The following is a 21,554-nucleotide window of genomic DNA, read 5'->3' on the forward strand; positions in this document are numbered from 1 at the left end:
AGGAAGCAGTGATCATAATATGGTAGAGTTCAGTCTGCAGTTTGAAAGAGAGAAGACAAAATTGGATGTAATGGTGTTACAGTGACATAAAGATAATTGTGAAGGCATGAGAGAGGAACTGACGAAAATAGACTGGAAGCAGAGCCTAGCGGGGAAGACAGTAGAGCAAAAATGGCAGGAGTTTGTGGGTATAATTGAGGACACTGTACAGAGGTTCATTCCCAAGAAAAGAAAGATTATCCGGGGAGGGATTAGACAGCCATGGCTGACAAAGGAAGTCAGGAAATATATTAAAGAAAAAGAGAGATTCTATAAAGTGGCCAAGAGCAGTGGGAAATCAGAAGATTGGGAAGGCTACAAAAACAAACAGAGGATAACAAAGAGAGAAATAAGGAAGGAGAGGATCAAATATGAAGGTAGGCTAGCCAGTAATATTAGAAATGATAGTAAAAGTTTCTTTCAATACATAAGAAACAAACGACAGGCGAAAGTAGACATTGGGCCACTTCAAACTGATGCTGGAAGCCTAGTGATGGGAGATAAGGAAATAGCAGGAGAACTTAACAAGTACTTTGCATCAGTCTTCACAGTGGAAGAATGAGTAATATCCCAACAATTAAAGGGAGTCAGGGGGCTGAGTTGAGTATGGTTGCCATTACAAAAGAGAAAGTGGTAGAAAAGCCAAAAGGTCTTAATATTGATTAATCTCCTGGCCCCAATGGGATACATCCTAGAGTTCTGAGGGAGGTGGCTGAGGAAATAGTGGAGGCATTGGTTGAGATCTTTCAAAAGTCACTGGAGTCAGGGAAAGTCCCAGATGATTGGAAGATCGCTGTTGTTCAAGGAAGGATCTAGACAAAAGATGGAAAATTATAGGTCAATAAGCCTCACCTTGGTTGTTGGTAAAATTCTAGAATTCATCATTAAGGATGAGGTTTCTAAATTCTTGGAAGAGCAGAGTCGGATTAGAACAAGTCAACATGGATTTAGTAATGGGAGGTCGTGCCTGATAAACCTGTTGGAATTCTTTGAAGAGGTGACAAGTAGGTTAGACCAGGGAAACCCAGTGAATGTGGTCTATCTAGACCTCCAAAAGGCCTTTGATAAGGTGCCACACGGGAGGCTGCTGAGCAAGGTGAGGGCCCATTGTGTTCGAGGTGAACTACTGGTATGGATTGAGGATTGGCTGTCTGACAGAAGGCAGAAAATTGGGATAAAAGGTTCTTTTTCAGAATGGCAGCTGGTGACAAGCGGTGTCCCGCAGGGTTCAGTGTTGGGGCCGCAGCTGTTCACGTTATATATTAATGATCTGGATGAAGGGACTGGGGACATTCTAGTGAAGTCTGCCGATGATATGAAGTTAGGTGGACAGGCAGGTAGTACTGAGGAAGTGGGGAGGCTGCAGAGGGATCTAGGCAGTTTGGGAGAGTAGTCCAAGAAATGGCTGATGGAATTCAACGCGAGCAAATCCGAGGTCTTGCACTTTGGAAAAAAGAATACAAGCATAGACTACTTTCTAAATGGTGAGAAAATTTGTAAAGCCAAAGTACAAAGGGATCTGGGAGTGCTAGTCAAGGATTCTCTGAAGGTAAACATGCAGGTTGAGTCCGTGATTAAGAAAGCGAATGCAACATTGTCATTTATCTCAAGAGGGTTGGAATATAAAGGCAGAGATGTGTTACTGAGACTTTATAAAGCTCTGGTTAGGCCCCATTTGGAGTACTGTGTCCAATTTTGGTCCCCACACCTCAGGAAGGACATATTGACACTGGAGTGTGTCCAGCGGAGATTCACACGGATGATCCCTGGAATGGTAGGTCTAACATATGAGGAACGGCTGAGGATCCTGGGATTGTATTCATTGGAGTTTAGGAGATTAATAGAAACTTACAAGATAATACATGGCTTGGAAAGGGTGGATGCTAGGAGATTGTTTCCATTAGGCGAGGAGACTAGGTCCCGTGGACACAGCCTTAGAATTAGAGGGGGTCAATTCAGAACAGAAATGCAGAGACATTTCTTCAGCCAGAGAGTGGTGGGCCTGTGGAATTCATTGCCACAGAGTGCAGTGGAGGTTGGGACGCTAAATGTCTTCAAGGCAGAGATTGATAACTTCTTGGTGTCACAAGGAATTAACGGCTACGGAGAGATTGCGGGTAAGTGGAGTTGAAATACCCATCAGCCATGATTGAATGGCGGAGTGGACTCGATGGGCCGAATGGCCTTACTTCCACTCCTATGTCTTATGGTCTTATGAGGCATACTTCAAAATGGAAGCATGCTTGCAGCAGATCAGTGGTCCTTTCCTTTCCAAGTCCCTTCAATGCTGTTGAAGGAATGATAAGGGCACATGGATTGGAGTTGTGGTACAGAGTCCCCACAGGTCTGTGTGAAGCAGAAACAGCAATAGTTCAAGCCTCTGAAGAGATCCTTAACCAGCAAGATGTTGGTGAAACCTCAGGAGAAAGTTTCAGTCAGCCCCAGCGGCCTTTGATGTTTACTTCCAAGAACTTTATTATTGAATGCGCCAAGTGTAAACAAGGATCCCATTTGACTCAATGCACTCCATTGAGGATTTATATAAGGTGACTATTTTTATGAACAACACAGAATTCAGCAATGAGTTTATTCAGATTCTTGACACCATACTGCTGATATAGTCTCATCTGAACAGGCCTGACAAGATACAGCAAGCGATGCAATGGATGAGGCAGGATCAGCCATAAAATACAAACCCCAAGAGATGGTTCAACACAAGTCTGAACCTCAGCTTGACTCCATTCATTGGCTAGGCCCAAAGATGTCTGTCTCTTCCTACAGAAGCCTACCAAAAATTGTTCAGAAAAAAGGTAGGAACCACTATTTTGAACAGATGGCATTTTAATGGAAGGAAGCATTGCAAGCATTAAGAATGTCCAGTAGGAGGCACACAATTTATCCTAGCAGGCTCGAACACTTTGCTATTTCAAAAATAAACCAAATTAACAAACTGAACTAAAAGCAGAATACATGGAAGTTCCACATTTTCTTGGTAAGTAGGAGTCATTAGCTTGACAGTAAATGTTGACGATCTGGACCAGGATTACTGAGGTAACATCGAAAGTCAAGAATTTTGATGCTAAATCACTTCTTGATTATTAGTGTGTTTATTTGACAGTTAAGAATGGCTTCAGACTATATACCTTTGACCTCTCAAAATTAAGAATGATGGTCTGGACACCTTTTCATTTGAAGGTAATTTTGCATGAATATGTGCCTACAATTGTATTGTTATTAAGGAGCCTTTTTACAGCATACAAAATCCTTGCTGAATTAGCAGGTATGCATCCCAATAAGTCTTTTATAGAGGCACCAGAGTTTGAGCCGAGGTTAAGGACGTTTCCTATCAAGGTGGTGACAACGTTCTACTTTATAATGAACTGCCATGCCTAGGTGATGCCTATATACCATCTCATTAGATTCCATTATATACAACAGCCTCTCCAGCAATTTGAGTTTTCATCTACAACAGATTGGAAGCCAATTGTGATGATTCCCCATCACTTTCTCTGCCAACTGAAGTCACAAAAATACTCGAGGATGTTCTATGAAGAACTTTCTTTTCTCAGATTTTCCATGAGTTTGACAGGTTTTGGGGTCCTTCTCCAGCTCTGTTTGAAGAGGATGAGCCTCTTTCTACTTCAGGGATTCCTAACAGGAAACAAGTCCTGGAATGAACCTTATAGCATTCCATGTCCAAAAGACAAGACCTGGACTATGCCCAGGATTGAGCTGAAAGGTGGCAAGTAACCTTCACAACACACTAATACTGGGCACTGACCACCTTTAACAAGATAGAACATAATTATTGTCCCTTCACATTCAATGGTGTTACTATCACTGAATCCCCCTACCATCAACATCCTGGGGGTCACCATTGAGCAGAAACTGACCTGGAACAGTAATGTAGTGCTGCAAGAACAGGAGTGTGAAAAAATACTTCCCACTTGCCTGGATGGGTGCAGTTCCAACAACACTCAAGAAGCTTGATACCATCCACGACAAAGTAGCCTACTTGATGGGCACATCAACATACATCTGCTCCTACCACAACACTGAGTAGCAATAGCATGTACTATCTACAAGATGTACTGCAGAAATTCACCAAAGATTCATAGAGAGCACCTTCCCAAACCTATGACCACAAAGGACAGGGGCAGCAGATATATGACAACACCGCCACTTTCAATTCGCCTCAAAGCACTCACCGTCCTGACTTGGAAATATGTAGCTATTCCTTTGTATTCACTGGATCAAAATCTGGAATTCCCTTCCAAATGGCATTGTGGGTCTACCTGTGAGGGTCAGCAGTTAGAGGGCAGCAGTTCAAGAAGGGTGCTCACCACCATCTTCTCAACAGCCATTGCAGTTGGAAAATAAATGGTGGCCACCCAATGATGGCCACAGTCCATGATTGAATAAAAAAATACCATGCAACTAGCAGAGCTAGTTCCACCTTTCAAGACTCTTCAAATCTCGATGCAGTACACTAAGAACTCTCTGATATTTTTCCACATTAGACACATTAGACTCTTTAGTTACTCCAATGTGGATGCTAGTTTCAGTGGCCAACAGTGTTATTGGAAAGAACATGGTGTGAATCTATTGATGATGCAATAAAAGTGTCAATACTTCCAGCTTTACAAGGTGGTCACAATGATCTTTCATTTGGCAGTATGCCTCATGTGACTATCCAAGAATACAAAGGACTGAAAATTTGGTACTGACAGAAAATTCTCCAGCAACACTGAAGCATGATAATACTATTCTGTTTCTGAATGAGAGGCTGGAAGATTCTCCATCTTCGTCCACAGACACTGTCAGACGTGATGGCAGTCAAACCCGAGATTCCTTCCCTCTCACTTTTTAATCCCGGATACCTTGCAGTAACCTGAGACGCCATTTTGACAGTCCTGACTGAGAATCATCCAGTGTCAGCAATAACCTTTGAAGAGATTTTTGTTCATTCTTCATAGTTCCTCCAGGAATCGTTTAAAGGAGTGAATTGATACTTTGCAGTCTTCCGAAGGTTCACTCCTTTCTTCATCCTACACCTGAGAATGTGGTAGAAGGACCTTCAGATGTCATCGCCCTTCTGCTGTAGTTGACCAATGATGCTGCTCAGCTCTTCTTCAATGGTTCAACTTCCCCCTTGAACAGTCTTTCATTGTCAGATCTTCTCTTCAACAGAAGATAGCATGAAAGAGACAAAACTAATTGCTGTTCAGTCAAGCAGAAGTTGTACCCTCTCTGTGCGCTCCATCCACATTTACCTTGATGCAGTTGACTGTAGACCAACTATCCTCTCAGTACAATAGGATACAGGATGATGTTAGTGTTCCCATTGATTTGGTTCAAGCTGCTGGAAGTGCAAATTCAGGTCCACCAGCCCATTTCAGACAAGGAAAATTTTGAAGTCTCCACCGCACTTGAACTGATGAAGAATGGCGTTTGAAGGAGATGTTGGAGATGGACATTCAGTCAATGATGGAAAAGTTTCAGTTCAATGTTTCAGCTCATAATGTCAAGAAAACACATTTAGTTCATAACGTTGGAAACTGACAAGGTACTGGGGAAGATGTAGAGATAAAGTTAAATGAATGTGTAGATGAGGCTATGAGATAAGCTGTGACCTCAGTAGTCATATGCTAATATTCTAAGAGATTGGAATCTGTACAACACAGAACTTGCTGCACTGTAGAATTACCATCACGTACAGTCCAGTAACAAAGAGTGTTTAACAGTAGCCTGGGCATTTGGCTGAGGTCTCAAAAGTATCCAATTTAGAACAGTTTACAAAAGCCACGTTTTGTGATTCAGCACCCTGAGGAGTTTTAGTATAATCGGATTCCGAAAACACGTTATGAAATAAAATCCTAAAAAAATTTAAATTATATAACTGTTGGACTTTTGAAAGTAGGTGAAGCTTGAAACTGTTAAATACAATATCTGGCTTGAATATCCATCATCAGTAACTGCTCGTATCTCCCAGTTCATCCGGAGTATTCCATGTACAGACGGTCACCAATTTACAAATGTTCGACTTATGATTACTTATACTTATGAATGAGATTCCATATTAACATTAATTCTAAAGATCCAATATCTGAGCATTTGTTTGTATGTCTGAACAGCTATTTTATATTGTACTGTACTGTTCTTCCACTTGTGCACAATTCTACTTACAACTTACAAACCTACTCAGAATTGAAACCCTTTCATAACCTGGGGACTGCCTATACTGGAAATGGCAAGCAAAGTCCACTGAGGCATTTCGTTTTCTAGTTTTTAAGATATTACACAAAGTCTAACACACTGTATCCTGACAGGACTATAATTATGCATCACACTCATCCAAGATACAGATTGTACCATTACATTTTTGTAGGGGTAAACCCAAGTTTCCCAAATTCATGAATGGTCTTAACCTTTAACTCTGGGCACAGTAAAAGCATGAAATAAAATTACTAGATTTAAACAAAAGCAACTTTCGACAAGTTAGTGTCTAATCACATACATTAACTTAATTGACTCGGGGTTCATATCTATATGGTAATTTATGTATAAAATTGAAAATAAAATTAATGAAAGAGGTTAATCTATGTTTACTTGGACCATTCATTAGCAGGTTTTCAGATAATCATCTCTGAAAATGAAAAACAATAAACATGCAGACTGACCTCTGCTATGGCCTTAGCCAAACCTTTAAACTGTTGGATGTAGGCTGAGAGTGTGTGAGGTCCATATATGGTTGATGCAGCCTCATAGCGTTGAACCTGTTAAACAAATGAATATTAATTAATTATCTGATGGGCAGAAATAAACTGGAACAATGAGTTACTAAGCTCAATGCTAAGGCATTAATACTGTTGGTGGAACAGATGGATCAGATATAGGTCCAGCATTGAAATTTGGGTGGTGTATATTGAAGAAATTGCATAGTAGCCTGCTGCTGGTAAGGTCCAATGAACTTATTGAAACAGCATCAGTTATTGTCAGGTCAACCGAATTTTCAATAGGATCCCTACTGGCATTTATGAAAGACTGATACCCTGCTTCAGGTGCTAGCCTTGGTTAACTTTTTCTGCCCTGACCAAATGATGTGGGCTGCATACCTGGAAGCACATGTGCCCCAACACTATCCTAGAATCATAGAATACCTACAGTGTGGAAACAGGCCATTCAGACCAACACATCCACACCGACCCTCTGAAGAGTAACCCACTGAGACCTTAAACTATTACTCTACATTTACCCCTGACTAATGCAACTAACCTACACATCCCTGAACACTGTGGGTAATTTAGCATGGCCAACTCACTTAACCTGCACATCTTTGGACTGTGGGAGTAAACGGGAGCACCTGGAGGAAACCCACACAGGCACGGAGTATGTGCAAACTCCACACAGACAGTCACCCAAGGCTGGCATCGAAATACTCAGCTGCTAAATTACTTAGAGGCTAAGTCACTCATTTTGCGCTCAGAAATTTGGAGTGTCACCAGTGAACTTCTCCCCTACATACCATTCTGCAGGAGGAACAAAAATCTACTTTGACTTTGGACAAAAAAATTGCATCAATCTTCAGATTGTGTCATGCATTCAATTCATTGGCAATGACATGTCTCAATCCTCATCCTGACCTCAGAAATTCACATCAAACAAGGGCATGGGCTGGAGAAACAGCATGTGTAGATTGAAGATAATGAATACTGATTTTACATAAGGGACACATTAGGCAATGTCCAAAGTCTCTGACTGTAGAAGAGTAATTTTCAAGAAATCGTCACCTAAGTTTGATGGCACAGAGGAAAGAGTGAAGTGAGGTCAAATACAGACACTAGTCTGAAACCTCTCTCGGCTTGGAGGGCTAGGCCTGAAAGTTCAAATTGAACCTTCCATGTACAGTATAGCGTGTAAAATTACACAATTTCTGACTGAGCCACTAGATGGAGAACTGTGCTAAAGCAAAGCGCTCCATATGCCAGCTTCATGTTGAACAGTAATGCTGAGGGCACACTGAAGTAAAGGAATATAATGACTAACGTTGTAGAAGCAAATTTCTGACGAATCTCCAGCCCGTTCAATTTGACTGATAAAACTCGTAAATGATTTGAGCAGAAATAACATTTTGGATTGTAAAGGGTCTCTGCAAATTCTAAAATTACAGTGTTAAAAATCTCACTACATCAAGTTATAGTCCAACAGATTTATTTGAAAGCACTAACTTTCGGAGCACTGTTCCTTCATCAGGTGGTTGTGACCACCTCTTGATAAAGGAGCGTCATTCCAAAAGCTAGTGCTTCCAAATAAACCTGTTGGACTATAACCTGATGTTATGAGATTTTTAACTTTGTACACCCTAGTCCAACACCGGTTCCTCCAAATCATAAAATTACTGTAGCTGCTAGCTGAATTGAGAGTGATATGAGGGGAAGAAAATGTGGAAACTGTGAAAGCTAAAAACATTCTGTGCTGTAGGAAGTTTCCTCTTGGAATCAAATCTATCAGAAACCATAAGCCAATTTCCCCAGTAGTGACAACTCTGAAAATCAAGAGCCTGCGATTAATAACAATGACCAAAGACAAAGTCGTCCTTTGTCTCTCTGAAGAGAAACCAGCCCCTTGCAATTAGTGAGGAAACCAACAGGAAAACAAACCATTTACAAAATCTAATTGCAATGATCCTCTTCATTATTCACTACCCTCATCAATACAGAGTAAACCACTGACCGGATTTTATTTTCATTTGTTCACAGGTTGTATGCAACATTAGCTGGACCAGCAGTTATTGCCCATCTGTAATTGCTGTTGAGAAGGTGGTAGTTCGCCCTCCAGGTCATTGTTATCTAAGATTAGAACTGCAGAATTCAGAGATAGAGAGAGAACTAGGTATTTGTGTACAACAGTGAGAGTTAATATGCAGGTAGAAGGCTAACTCAATGGAGGGAAGAGAGACCCCGATGATCCTCTCAGCTGTCCTCACTATCCGTTGTAGGGTCTTACAATCAGGAGCAATTCCCGAACCAGGCAGTGATGCAGCAGCTCAGGGTATCCTCTAGAATGTGGTGACAGTGGGGTGGTGGGAGGTGGGCTTTCCTCAGCCTGCACATAAAGTAGAGACACTACTGGGCTTTCTTGGCTATGGGGCTGTTGTTGAGGGTCCAAGTGAGATTCTCTGCCAAGTGAACGCCAAGAAATGTGGTGCTCTTCATGATCTCCACGGGGGAGCCGTGGATGTCCAGCAGAGAGTGATCGTTCCGTGACTTCCTGAAGTCAACAACCATCTCTTTTGACTCTCTTTGTTCAGAGACAGATTGTTGGCCCTGCACCAGTGTGTTAGCCATTGCACTTCCTCTCTGCATGCTGACTTGTCACTCATGCTGAGGATTATCAGCAAACGTGATGTGATTTAACCTGAGTATTGCTGCACAGTTGTGTGGGTTCACCAGATAGGCACTGGGAAAGAATGGGTTATCTTATGAAGATAATTTGGACAGACCAAAGCCAGGAACCAACAAATGTTTACCCTTGAATTGATTAAGAATAGTTATCATTTTAAAAGGAAAGAGAACCAGCAAGTATTCTGGTGCAATTTTATTAATTTAAATTATGCTTCCACAACACAAAACCTGTTGTTGAAGTACCCTCTGAAAATATGGTTCATTACCTGATATTCTTCATATGTCGTGATATAATGTGTATAAACATTACATAGCCCTGAGACAACGACATCAACATCCTTCAATGACCCAGTGGATTCAAGCTCCTGCCAGGGAAGAAGTAAGGCATTTATTATTACTGTTGCATCGACAATATCAGTGATAATAGGAGTATTTATTAGCCCTTCTTAATAGTTAGTTCCCTTCATTCAAAACTGCTTGACAATTTCTAATATTAAATATTATTAAGTATCTTCTGACAATACATAATAATTGCCTTGGGAATTAAGGTTTGAGGGAGTTTATTGACAGAGAGGTAGGGTTTTGGTCAGGGAGTTTATTAACGGAGGGTTAGGGTTTTGGTCAGGAATGTGCTTGCTTCTTGTCAAGCTTTCTGATTTAGTAAGCTTGGTTTCGTACTACTGTTGTAATATGGCTATCATTCTGGCATCTCCAAATCATCACTCTGGCCAAGATTACTCATGACTGTGTGGAGGGGGCCATTTTCTTTTAAGGGACACAGTAATTCTTTCAGCACTGGAGCACACTCTGATGTCCTTATTGTTAGTTCAGGATTTGCTATTAACTGAGGTGTGGGGGATGGGAGCTAATGATTGAAGATGTTTGACACTGAGCGAGGGATGTAGCAACAAGCAACAGAGATTTTGAAAAATTTAGAGACAGATTTGAATCTCCTTGAAAGTACAGGCATACACTACAATCAGATCAACTTTGAATTACTCACTTAGCCAATAAAAACTTAACATACCCAGAGAACATTTCCTCCAAAATAAATGACAGTCTGGGCTAATACCATGAACAGAATCTCAGCATTTAAAGAGAAGTAAGGAAAAACTCCATTTATTTCACACCCCAGGAAGTCCCAGAGGTTTCATAGCAAATTGGATATTTTTGCTCTTGATTAGCAGTCAATGTTTTAAGATGGCCTTATGAATTTATTTCCGCTTGTTGCAGACTACCTACATTTATCATTTTAGATTAGATTAGATTCCCTACAGTGTGGAAACAGGCCCTTCGGCCCAACCAGTCCCCACTGACCCTCCAAAGAGTAACCCTTATTGACCCATTTCCCTCTGACTAATGCACTTAATACTATGGGCAATTTAACATGGTCAATTCACCTGACCTGCGCATCTTTGGATTGTGGGAGGAAACCGGAGCACTCGGAGGAAACCCACACAGACACGGGGAGAACTTGCAAACTCCACACAGTCAGTCGTCCGAGGCTGAAATCGAACCTGGGACCCTGGTGCTGTGAGGCAGCAGTGCTAACCACTGAGCCAGCGTGCCATCGATTTATAAGCTTAAATTCAAATATTCACAGACAATTCGACAGAAGTGCAATGGGGTACGAGAACACTAAAATAAGGCAATACATGAATGTCTTTGCTTTAAAAAGCTGACGGTACAATAATACTAAAACAAGTAGTAATGGCAGGGTGCGAGAGGTTAGCAGCTGTGAGTTAAGTTTTGCAATGACAACTTGGGGGACCCAGGCATTAGAGAAGAACAAACTGAAATTGCTCACTCGTATGTACAAGTACAGACAGAATGGTCAAACTGTCCTCCCTCACACATGTCCCCAAACAGTGGTGTAATTAGAATGATAGACTGTAGGGGGAGGTGTAATATAATGGATTAGAATTTTAGACTGGAAGAGGAAATATAGTGCCATGAATTAGAATCATAGACTGCAGGGGACGATGTGGAAGAATAAATTAGAATCAGAGACTTGGAGAAGGTGAAGTGTAAGGGGTTAATTCTAGTTGCATAATGTGCTCATGATTATAACATCACATAAAGCAATGCAACATCACATGATCTTGCTCACTTACAGCATCATGACAAGTTAAAGCCACAGTAATGGGCTGCTTAATGAAGTTATTGTGCCCTTCCTTACTTCTCTTTAAATCCTCAGCAGATTCTGCACTAGTACATTTGACCAATAATGTACATAGTGTTAAACTCAGTGTACATATACTCAGAGTACAGAACACATATAGAGTTAAACTCAGTTCCTTTAATGCCAAAGTAACAATAAAAATTTTCACGAATGATGCTTACTCCGGAGGTTAGCTGTGACCTTCAGTTCTTTGCCTAAAGGTCAGGAGTTCAAGTCTGTCTCCAGTGCCCTGAGCACAAAAGCTACACTGACACTCTAGTTCAGCACTCTAAGGCATTATCATTATGAGAGTTAAACTCAATTCAATTCAGAGCCTGTCTACCTACTCAAGTAGACATAAAAATTCTCATTGGACACTACTGCAAAGAGTATCAGTGAGGATCTTCCAGGTGTCATGACCAAGATTTACTTTTTGAACAAACATTATTGGAAATATATAACTATTCAGTGTTTACAGCTGATGGAAGCTAGCTGTATGTAAAATGGTTACATTTTCTAAGTAATTCATTGGCAGTAAAATGATTTTTGGCTTCCAGAAATTGTGACAGGTTCTCGAAATAACAAAATGTTTCTTTTACTGACAGTTCACCAAGTTAACATTTCAAAGGTTTTATAGTGATTTCAGCACTTAAGAGTTTAATGGGGCTATTAATGTTAGCAAGGGAATGAGGCTGAGCTTTACGGTGTAGTGTTGCTACACAGTGTATTTGAGTTGCAGTGAGCTGTGCTCTATAGTTTATTTTCACGTTACAAAGCAGGTTCAGGCATTGTGCAGAGGCTATTATGAAGTGGGAAGGTCAGAAAGATGGAATCACTCAGGACCATTCCTGTAAATAGGGATGAACAGGAAAGCAGACAGACTGCTTATTCACCATGGATATCCAATCGCTCAACACCTCCATCCGCCATGACCAGGGCCTCCAAGCCCTCTGTTTCTTCCTCTCCCGACATCCCCAACAGTACCCTTCCACCGACACTCTCATTCATTTGGCTGAATCCGTAACAATTTCTCCTTCAAATCCTCCCACTTCCTCCAGACCAAAGAGGTAACCATGGGCATACGTATGGGCCCCAGCTATGCCTGTCTCTTTGTTGGCTACGTAGAACAGACAATCTTCCCTAGTTACACTGGCATCACTCCCCACCTCTTCCTCCATTACATTGATGATTGCATTGGCACCACCTTGTGCTCCCGCGAGGAGGTTGAGCAATTCATCAACTTCGCCAACACATTCCACCCTGACCTTAAATTCACCTGGACCATCTCTGACACCTCCCTCCCCTTCCTGGACCTCTCCATCTCCATTAATGCTGACCGACTTGACACTGACATTTTTTACAAACCCACCGACTCCCACAGCTGCCTGGATTACACCTCTTCCTACCCTACCTCCTGCAAAAATGCGATCCCGTATTCCCAATTCTTCCACCTCTGCCATATCTGCTCCCAGGAGGACCAGTTCCACCACAGAACACACCAGATGGCCTCCTTCTTTAGAGACCGCAATCTCCCTTCCCACGTGGTTAAAGATGCCCTTCAACGCATCTCGTCCACATCCCGCACCTCCGCCCTCAAATCCCACCCCTCCAACTGTAACAAGGACAGTCCCCCCCGGTGCTCACATTCCACCCTACCTTCACATAAACCACATTATCCTATGACATTTCCGCCATCTCCAAACAGATCCCACCACCAGGGATATGTTTCCCTTCCCCCCCCACATCTGTCTTCCGCAAAGACCATTCCCTCCGTGACTACCTGGTCAGGTCCATGCCACCCCCTACAACCCACCCTCCCGTCCTGGCACCTTCCCCTGCCACCACAGGAATTGCAAAACCTGCGCCCACATCTCTTCCCTCACCTCCATCCAAGGCCCTAAAGAAGCCATCCACATCCATCAAAGTTTTATCTGATTATCCACCAATGTCATTTATTGTATCCATTGCTCCCGATGCGGTCTCCTCTACATTGGGGAGACTGGACGCTTCCTAGCAGAGCGCTTTAGGGAACATCTCTGGAACACTCGCACCAATCAGCCCCACCACCCCGTGGCCCAACATTTCAACTCCCCCTCCCACTCTGCCGAGGACATGGAGGTCCTGGGCCTCCTTCACCACCGTTCCCTCACCACCTGACGCCTGGAGGAAGAACGCCTCATCGTCCACCTAGGAACACTTCAATCCCGTGGCATCAATGTGGATTTCACCAATTTCCTCATATCCCCTTCCCCCACCTCACCCCAGCTCCAAACTTCTAGCTCAGCAGAGCCCTCATGACCTGCCCTACCTGCCTATCCACTCCACCCTCCTCCCTGACCTATCACCTCCATCCCCACCCCCATTCACCTATTGTATTCTATGCTACTTTCTCTCCTCCCTCACCCCCTCTCATTTATCTCTCCACTCTGCAGGCACCCTGCCTCTGTTCCTGATGAAGGGCGTTTGCCCAAAACGTCGATTTCCCTGCTCCTCGGATGCTGCCTGACCTGCTGTGCTTTCCCAGCACCACTCTAATCTAGTCTGCTTATTGATCTTAAGCAAGGACAAGAGACAGAGTTTGTTACGGGGGGAAACATAGTTAACATGAATGAAAGCGAGATTATCTGTGAGAGTAATGTGCAATCTGCAAATATTTGATGGAAACATCAATTTATTTTTGAAGAAGTAATCTAATCTAAAAATAAATTGATGTTTCCATCAAATATTTGCAGATTGCACATTACTCTCACAGATAATCTCGCTTTCATTCATGTTAACTATGTTTCCTCCCGTAACAAACTCTGTCTCTTGTCCTTGCTTAAGATCAATAAGCAGACTAGATTAGAGTGGTGCTGGAAAAGCACAGCAGGTCAGGCAGCATCCGAGGAGCAGGGAAATCGACGTTTTGGACAAACGCCCTTCATCAGCAGTAGAGGCAGGGTGCCTGCAGAGTGCAGAGATAAATGAGAGGGGGTGAGGGTGGAGAGAAAGTAGCACAGAGTACAATAGGTGAATGGGGGTGGGGATGGAGGTAATATGTCAGAGAGGAGGGTGGAGTGGATCAAATCAAATTTGATTTGATGCACTTCATTAAAAGTACAAAATTATCATGAAAGCACTTGTTTTGCATTAGTTGTGATACAGGCCTCAGTCGGTCCCAAACATCTTCCTTTTTAAGTCTAGAGGGCGAGAATCCGTGAACTATTCATCCCCAGAGGGTACTGCAAGTAATCTGCCTAATCCAGTTCCTACTCCACATTCACAGTGGATATTTTCTGGCAAGTATCTCTGGATAGCAATGAAGAAGAAACAAAGATCAATTGTTTGGTTAATCTCCAGTCTGAAATAGGAACATGAAATGCCTCAGCTGTTCCCTGGCTGAGATCAGTTGATAAAGCACAGAGCATTATTATAATCAGGACTTTCTGACCTGTGAACTGTAATGCTGCATTCAATGGTGCTTTTATCCACCAGATCATCAGGGGAATCAGCTGAGATCTTTTTGATATATGTCTCAGCTTAACCATCTTTGAATACATCTAAGGTACTCGGTGTAACTTGACATTGATTAATAACTTACATGCTTCACAGCTTCTCGCAGCCTTCTTCCTGACATAGTGCTAAGGAAAGGAAATCGAAAAGGAAATTGGGAGACTTTAACAGCTTCTATATACAACGATAGTTAACCAGTGAACAATCCATCAATCCAAACTAGTTATTTCATTTGACAAATGGACTACCTGAAAGCATTTAAATCAATAATTGGTGGTTAAGTAACATTGCATGTCATTAAAATGGACAGCATGATAACAAACATTGGCAACAGGTACATTAGGCTACAACAGTGTAATGTACTGGGCCAATGACCACCCCTTCTATAAAATAAACAGAAAGATGATAGGGATGCAATTTTCCCTTCTCTGGAGGTGGTGACTATCTTGATGACAGGTCATAATCATAGATTATTAATGAACATACTGAACTTTTAGTGCAACTTGTGTTTTAGTTTTGAAAGACAATAGAGTGCCAAATGAATAGGAATGTATTGCATTGACTGGATGGAAGATTTCTGGGGATTATCCTTAGCATTGAGGAAGATCCTAGAATGTTCAATTTGACAAGACTCAAGAAAGTTTTAAAGAGAAAAACTTCAAAAAGGGGAAGTGCACTGCAAACTGGATTGCAATCTCCTGTGAGATATCTCAAAACATGAACATAGAGACCGCAGTCTGGCCAAGAAACATGTTTGTGTCTTCTCCTTTCTACAATACAACAGAACAAAGTTAACAATTATTTTCAAACCTGGTCTATGTGCGCTAATGACTGACGTGAAGGTCAAAGATGCAAAGTCTTCCTTAGGCTGCAGCTTAAACAAAACTGTCTCTCGCTTTAATGAAGTCAGAAAACAATTAAAACTGTAGTCAAAAGCAAATGGAAAAAAGGCCTCCCATCTTGGGATGGCTTGTTGGTTCAGTGGTTAGCACTGCTGCCTCACAGTACCAGTGACCCAGGTTCAATTTCACCCTCAGGCAACTGTCTACCTGAAGTTTGCACATTCTCCCCATGTCTGCGTGAGTTTCATCCGGGTGCTCCAATTTCCTCCCCCCATCCAAAGATATGCAGGTTAGGTGAAGTGGCCATACTAAATTGCCCATGGTGTTCAGGAATGTGTAGATTAGATGCGTTAGACAGGGGGTAAATGTCAAGTAAAGGGGAATTGGGTGGGATACTGTTCAGAGGGTCAGTGTGGACTTGTTGGGCCAAAGGGCCTGTTTCCACACTGTAGGGATTCTTTGATTCTTTGAAAAGAATGTAGCCTTTGTAAATTAACCATGTGGAGGTGACTCAAGAAGGGGAGCCAGCTCAGTTCATCCTCATTGGAGCTTAACAATTTAGGGTATCCCAGTGGAACTGTACTAAATTGTGAACATCACCAGGGCTTGGTCACAAGATGAGGAAAATAGAAAAAAGGAGAAATAATTGGGTAAGATTGCACTGGAGAGATATTCACCACAACCCCCTAACCACCCCACCCCTTGCCACCACCTCAGTGATTAGGTCTTGTGAGGAAGGTCTAGTGGGCCTTTGTCAACTTGTCAGCAGCAAAGGTCCTTAAATGACCTATGAACAGCCATTTAAGGATCTCTACATATTCAGGGAACAGAAAGGGTAGATGAAGTAGTTTTTTTTTGGGGGGGGGGGCGGGGAGGGGGGGGGTGTTGGTGGCGGGGAGCAGGGGGCAACGGAGCTGAGTCTAAACATTAGAGCCAGACTTTTCAGGAATGAAATTAAGAAATATTTTATTTGCAAAATATGTCAGAAGTTTGGATCACTCTTAGCAAGTGGCAACTAATGCTAGTTCATTCTAAAACCAAGACTAACTGATTTTTGTCAACCGGAATTTAAGGAGTTTGATTGTAATCTCACTGACTGGTAAATCAGGCTTGAGAGGCAAAATGGACTATCCTTATCCCAATCTGCCATTATGCAGCAGCTATAAGGTTTTACAATGAATTTAACTGCTCAGTGACTGCAGGAAGGAATCCGATGGGAACTGAAACCATTGCTTTATAATGTGGCTCCAGAAAACTTCAGCAGAGACTCACGTGAACTCTCCAGGAACAGCTGTGATCGCCAGCGTCCCAAGGGTAAGAATTTGTATATCCACAATTTCCGGATGCCAAGGTAGAGGTTTAGTCATCTGGAAGGTAAGGATGTAGCACTCAGTTAAATACGACCCTGCTGTGATAAATTTTGCATTTGAATGGAAGTTGTTGTCATGTAGATCAAAGAGAAAGGAGAGGAGTTTGCAGCAAATAGAAATAACCTGATAAGATTACTTCATCATTGAAGAGTAAATTGTGTACTAGTAGCATTCACACTTTGTTAGGATGAAGGAACTTTCTAAAGATTTGTATGAAGGGAACCAGAGAAAGCAGTACCTTACAGGAGTGAGATCTGATTACTGAGGGCTCAATGTGGTAGAAAGGTTTATGTTCGCACTCTGTCTCTTTCAGAAAAGGTCATCAAATCAAACCATTTCTCTCAACAAGCCCAGTCTTGTGGAAAATCAATTCTCAGGGTCAAGGCAAGGACCTGCTCTAAGAATACCCTTTTTAATCAGACGTCAATGGACTTCAAATCAGAAATAATGTGATTTTGTTTTTGCGTAAATTATTGTATTCAATGTGGAACCATTAAAGTTCACCCCTGAAGCAACCATAAGCCGGGAATCTGTCAGGATGATGAAGATGCAGTCTAGATTCCATCTATGTACAGACTGTTCAACATTGATTTTTCCAGTGTTTATGATGAAGCATTATATCTTGTAGGGGAAACCCCCAAGAGAGAAGGACATGTCAGAGATCCTAAACACACAGGTGCCGAGTCTCTTCTTCTTGCTCCCCCACAACTAGACTCCTGAATGTCACTAAAAAGAGGGGAATCAATGTGGATAGTCCTGTTGATTACTTCTAGTTATTGGACTGGCTGTGTGGTCTGCTGGGACCCGGAACAGGGTGAACATCAGAAATATAAATTTGGGCCGGGAAATGCACTCCACCATTTTCCTGCCACTCGTGATTGGGTCGTCAAGGTCTGAGTTTGCTTCTTAGAGACTAGTGTGAATGAGATTTTGCACAGAGCTGCAGATAGTGGAACCTTGAAAAGAACTACTTAATTGAAAGTGAAATTAATTAGACCTTTTAAAGTCTTTTCTTTAATATTTTCACATTCTTTCTGGAAGGTGGGAGCACATTTTGTTTGGCTAAGATAGCCCTCTGGGTGAACGTGGATTACCCGTTCAGTTAACAGTTAATCAGAAATTTATAAAATGTGCAACAAACACTTATGGTGTGACATCTCACAGCGTAGCAGAAGCAGAGAATCTTGAGTTATTTTGTAATATTCAATAAGTAAAGAATGAACGCACTTCTCCTGTACTGAAAAGGATTGGTTTAGGATGATGGCAATCCTGCGTCTCATTGGACGGTTTTCCCAGGAGCATGTCACGGACGGCATCCCAAAATGGATCTCCTTCAATGGTTCCTATGGACACATCACCACAACACAAGTCAAAACCTACTTCATGGTGGTGGGACCGTCTCATATACTGCGCGATGCAGCTTAATTTTCATTCTCTTTACTTTTGCCGGGAGAACATTTCTTTCTAAGCAGCAAGCTCCAGACTTACCCTGTGTAAAGTTAAAGGCTCCAACACCATCAGTTGTGCCAGCAGCAAAGCTGTACCCAAGGGCAGGTTTACACGTGTGACCCTGGAGGAGGAAAGCTCCATTAACATGAGTTACACCATCATCATCATCAGCAGCAGTCCCTCACAGACAAGGATAACTCTCTTCCACTCTTAGGGTGAGTCCGTGGGTAGTTGTCCAAACTGATGCAGCTGTCACACACAACCTCAACATTTACTGCCCAAATGTTATAAAGAAAACACTGAGGTGTTTTCCTTCATGTCACACACTATAATTTGTATTGTGCGTTCTTTAAAACTGTGTACCACCATATTTACGTCCTTTACCTATTAGGAAAGGGAGATAGTTAATTTCAGAAAGAGCTGGACAACACATCAAACATTTTAACATTTCCATCAAAATACTTGCTCGGAATAATGGACAACCAAAGGTCAAAGGAAAATGAAAATCCTAAAAAGCAACTAATTTCAATAAGGAAAAGTACTGGAGAAATTAATAGTATGAAAAGCCAAACAAATCCTCCCACCTTAATAGCTAAGGTCTTTTCCCCAGGATGGGTGAGTCCAGAACTAGAGGGCATAGGTTTAAGGAGAGAGAGGAAGATAGAAAAGAGACCTAAGGGACAACTTTTTCACACAGAGGGTGGTGTGCGTCTGAAATGAGCTGCCAGAGGATATGTTGGAGGCTGGCACAATTACAGCATTTAAAAAACATCTGGATGGGTATATCAATAGGAAGTGTTGAGCGGAATATGGGCCAAGTGCTGGCAAATGGGACTAGATTAATTTAGAATTAAGGGCTGGATCGAAGGGTCTGTTCCTATGCTATACATCTCTATGACTCTGTGATGGCCTACAACCTAGGATTCCAAAGAAAGTGGACCATCCAAAATTTCCTAAATTATTTAACAATCACAATGATTTGATCTGAAAGAGATCTAAGTTACTTGTCTTTACATCAGACATTTCCAAAATTACGCTTTCTCCACAAACTAATGCATTTCTATATCCAACCTAAATCCACCTCTTTTAATGATGATATTAGGGTTTTCTCCTTTGGTTAAATCTTTATAAAAAGACAGAGAAAGATCTATTTCTTTTGAGGCCCAGAGTCATGAATCTTGAGCACCTTTTCAAGTTATCCATATGAGTAGAAAATGGCTGCATCATTTAGATATGAACCTATCGAGAAACCTATAAGACATCTTTGGAATGACTACGAGAAATGCAATGGGCAAACACTGGAAAAAGAGCTGGACTTCGGAGTGGAGCCTGTCATTTCCTTTCTGTTTTGGCAGAGCAAAAGATTTGAAGAAATGAGAGGGCCAAACCTTGAGACTTGGCTTGGCAAACAGCTATTCTCTGTTGGCTCAAAAGTACTGAAAATCACATAAGGAGATATTTTCCACAGGCAGGGACATCAGACATGATAGAGCATAGAACAGTACAGCATATAACAGATATGTCTCATTCCCTGTCATTTGCATCAAAACAACACTGATTATCAACAACACTGAGGACTGGAAGCACCAATGTATAAAATTTAAGTTTTCTTTGGCAAAATAGTGAAGTATAAAAACTTCCAACCTTTCACGAAAATATGAGAACATGGTAGGAAGAGATAATGAGAGGGTTGGAGACTTGTTCAGAGTAGAAATACGAACAGTAGCTTTTCAACTGAATGTTCAGTTTCTATGTTATGGACTGCATATTGTGCTATGTACTCTCTAATGCACCACATAGCAGCATGCCATGATACAGATTTTCCTCTTTCATAGCTCTCCACATGTGAAATGCAAAGTATAGTTATTGGAGATCATAAAACTGAATTTTTCTCATATTTTCCATCCAGCATGAATGGCTGCTTATAGCAGTTATCGAACACATCCATTTTCATAAACAACTAAAGGCAAGTTAAAGATAATGATTAGAAAGGCTCTGCCCACTGACGCCTTGTGTCCCAACTTATTTTTGAGAAACGGAATTGGATATTCTTAGGAAACATGAAAACTAACTGTACGATGAAGGTGGGCCAATGGTCATTCTGATATCATTGGTAGTTAGTCTTGTTGCCATTGGTTATAAGGATTCAAACAATTGACACAGTAGGTTGTTAATCCCAAGAAGATGACCAAGTGATCAGCATCAGAGAGAGCAATGGTCATCATGTCCTCGTCTGATGGCAGAGCTCACCAGGCAATGGCCTTCTTTGGATGGAAGATGAATCAGAAGATTTCCTTAACAGTCCTGTCAGGCAGCAGAATGTGGCCTTCACAACTTCAATGAGATTGACTCACTCTGTGCCACTTGCCTACTCATCCTCTCATATTGGTGAACCATCCTTGATTACCATTGCTTATATATATTTTTGTTCCATTTCACCAATGGATCACATCTAAGTTGCTGCTTAGCACATTAACAAACTATGTGAAAATTCCTTACTGAGGGTGGGCTGCCTATACTAGGTGGCTGTGATCCTGAACTCTCAAAATCAATATCATGTGTGGAAAAAAACAGCTAGCTCTAGTGCCATAATCATGTTGTGAAAGAACATGGACTCAGGAAACTAGGTTGGAATATTGGAGAGTGGAGCCACAGGTAAAAGGAGACACCTTTGCACTACCAAAGATGATTCACCAATGGGTCAAGCCCACACAATTATTTTCTTTCCTTTTGACCTTCTTTCTTCTGAAAACCTTTCAGATAATGGGCTGAGAAATTATCTACCTCTTGCTTCGCC

General features: G+C 41.8%; 1 protein-coding gene across 1 annotated transcript in view; it reads right to left on the minus strand.

The window, feature by feature from the left end:
* asah2 (N-acylsphingosine amidohydrolase 2) overlaps window positions 1-21,554 on the minus strand; it is a gene marked incomplete at its 5' end in the record, with an annotated part of 66,782 nt that overhangs the window by 17,422 nt on the left and 27,806 nt on the right. The window contains 6 exons of the mRNA XM_060841769.1: window positions 6,720-6,815; window positions 9,710-9,808; window positions 15,185-15,224; window positions 17,211-17,305; window positions 18,536-18,651; window positions 18,797-18,878. Coding sequence (XP_060697752.1) covers window positions 6,720-6,815; window positions 9,710-9,808; window positions 15,185-15,224; window positions 17,211-17,305; window positions 18,536-18,651; window positions 18,797-18,878 — 528 coding nt within the window. The remainder of the gene's footprint in view (window positions 1-6,719; window positions 6,816-9,709; window positions 9,809-15,184; window positions 15,225-17,210; window positions 17,306-18,535; window positions 18,652-18,796; window positions 18,879-21,554) is intronic.

The sequence above is a fragment of the Hemiscyllium ocellatum genome, chromosome 22 (genome assembly GCF_020745735.1).
Source record: "Hemiscyllium ocellatum isolate sHemOce1 chromosome 22, sHemOce1.pat.X.cur, whole genome shotgun sequence".
NCBI classification, from domain to species: Eukaryota; Metazoa; Chordata; class Chondrichthyes; order Orectolobiformes; family Hemiscylliidae; genus Hemiscyllium; species Hemiscyllium ocellatum.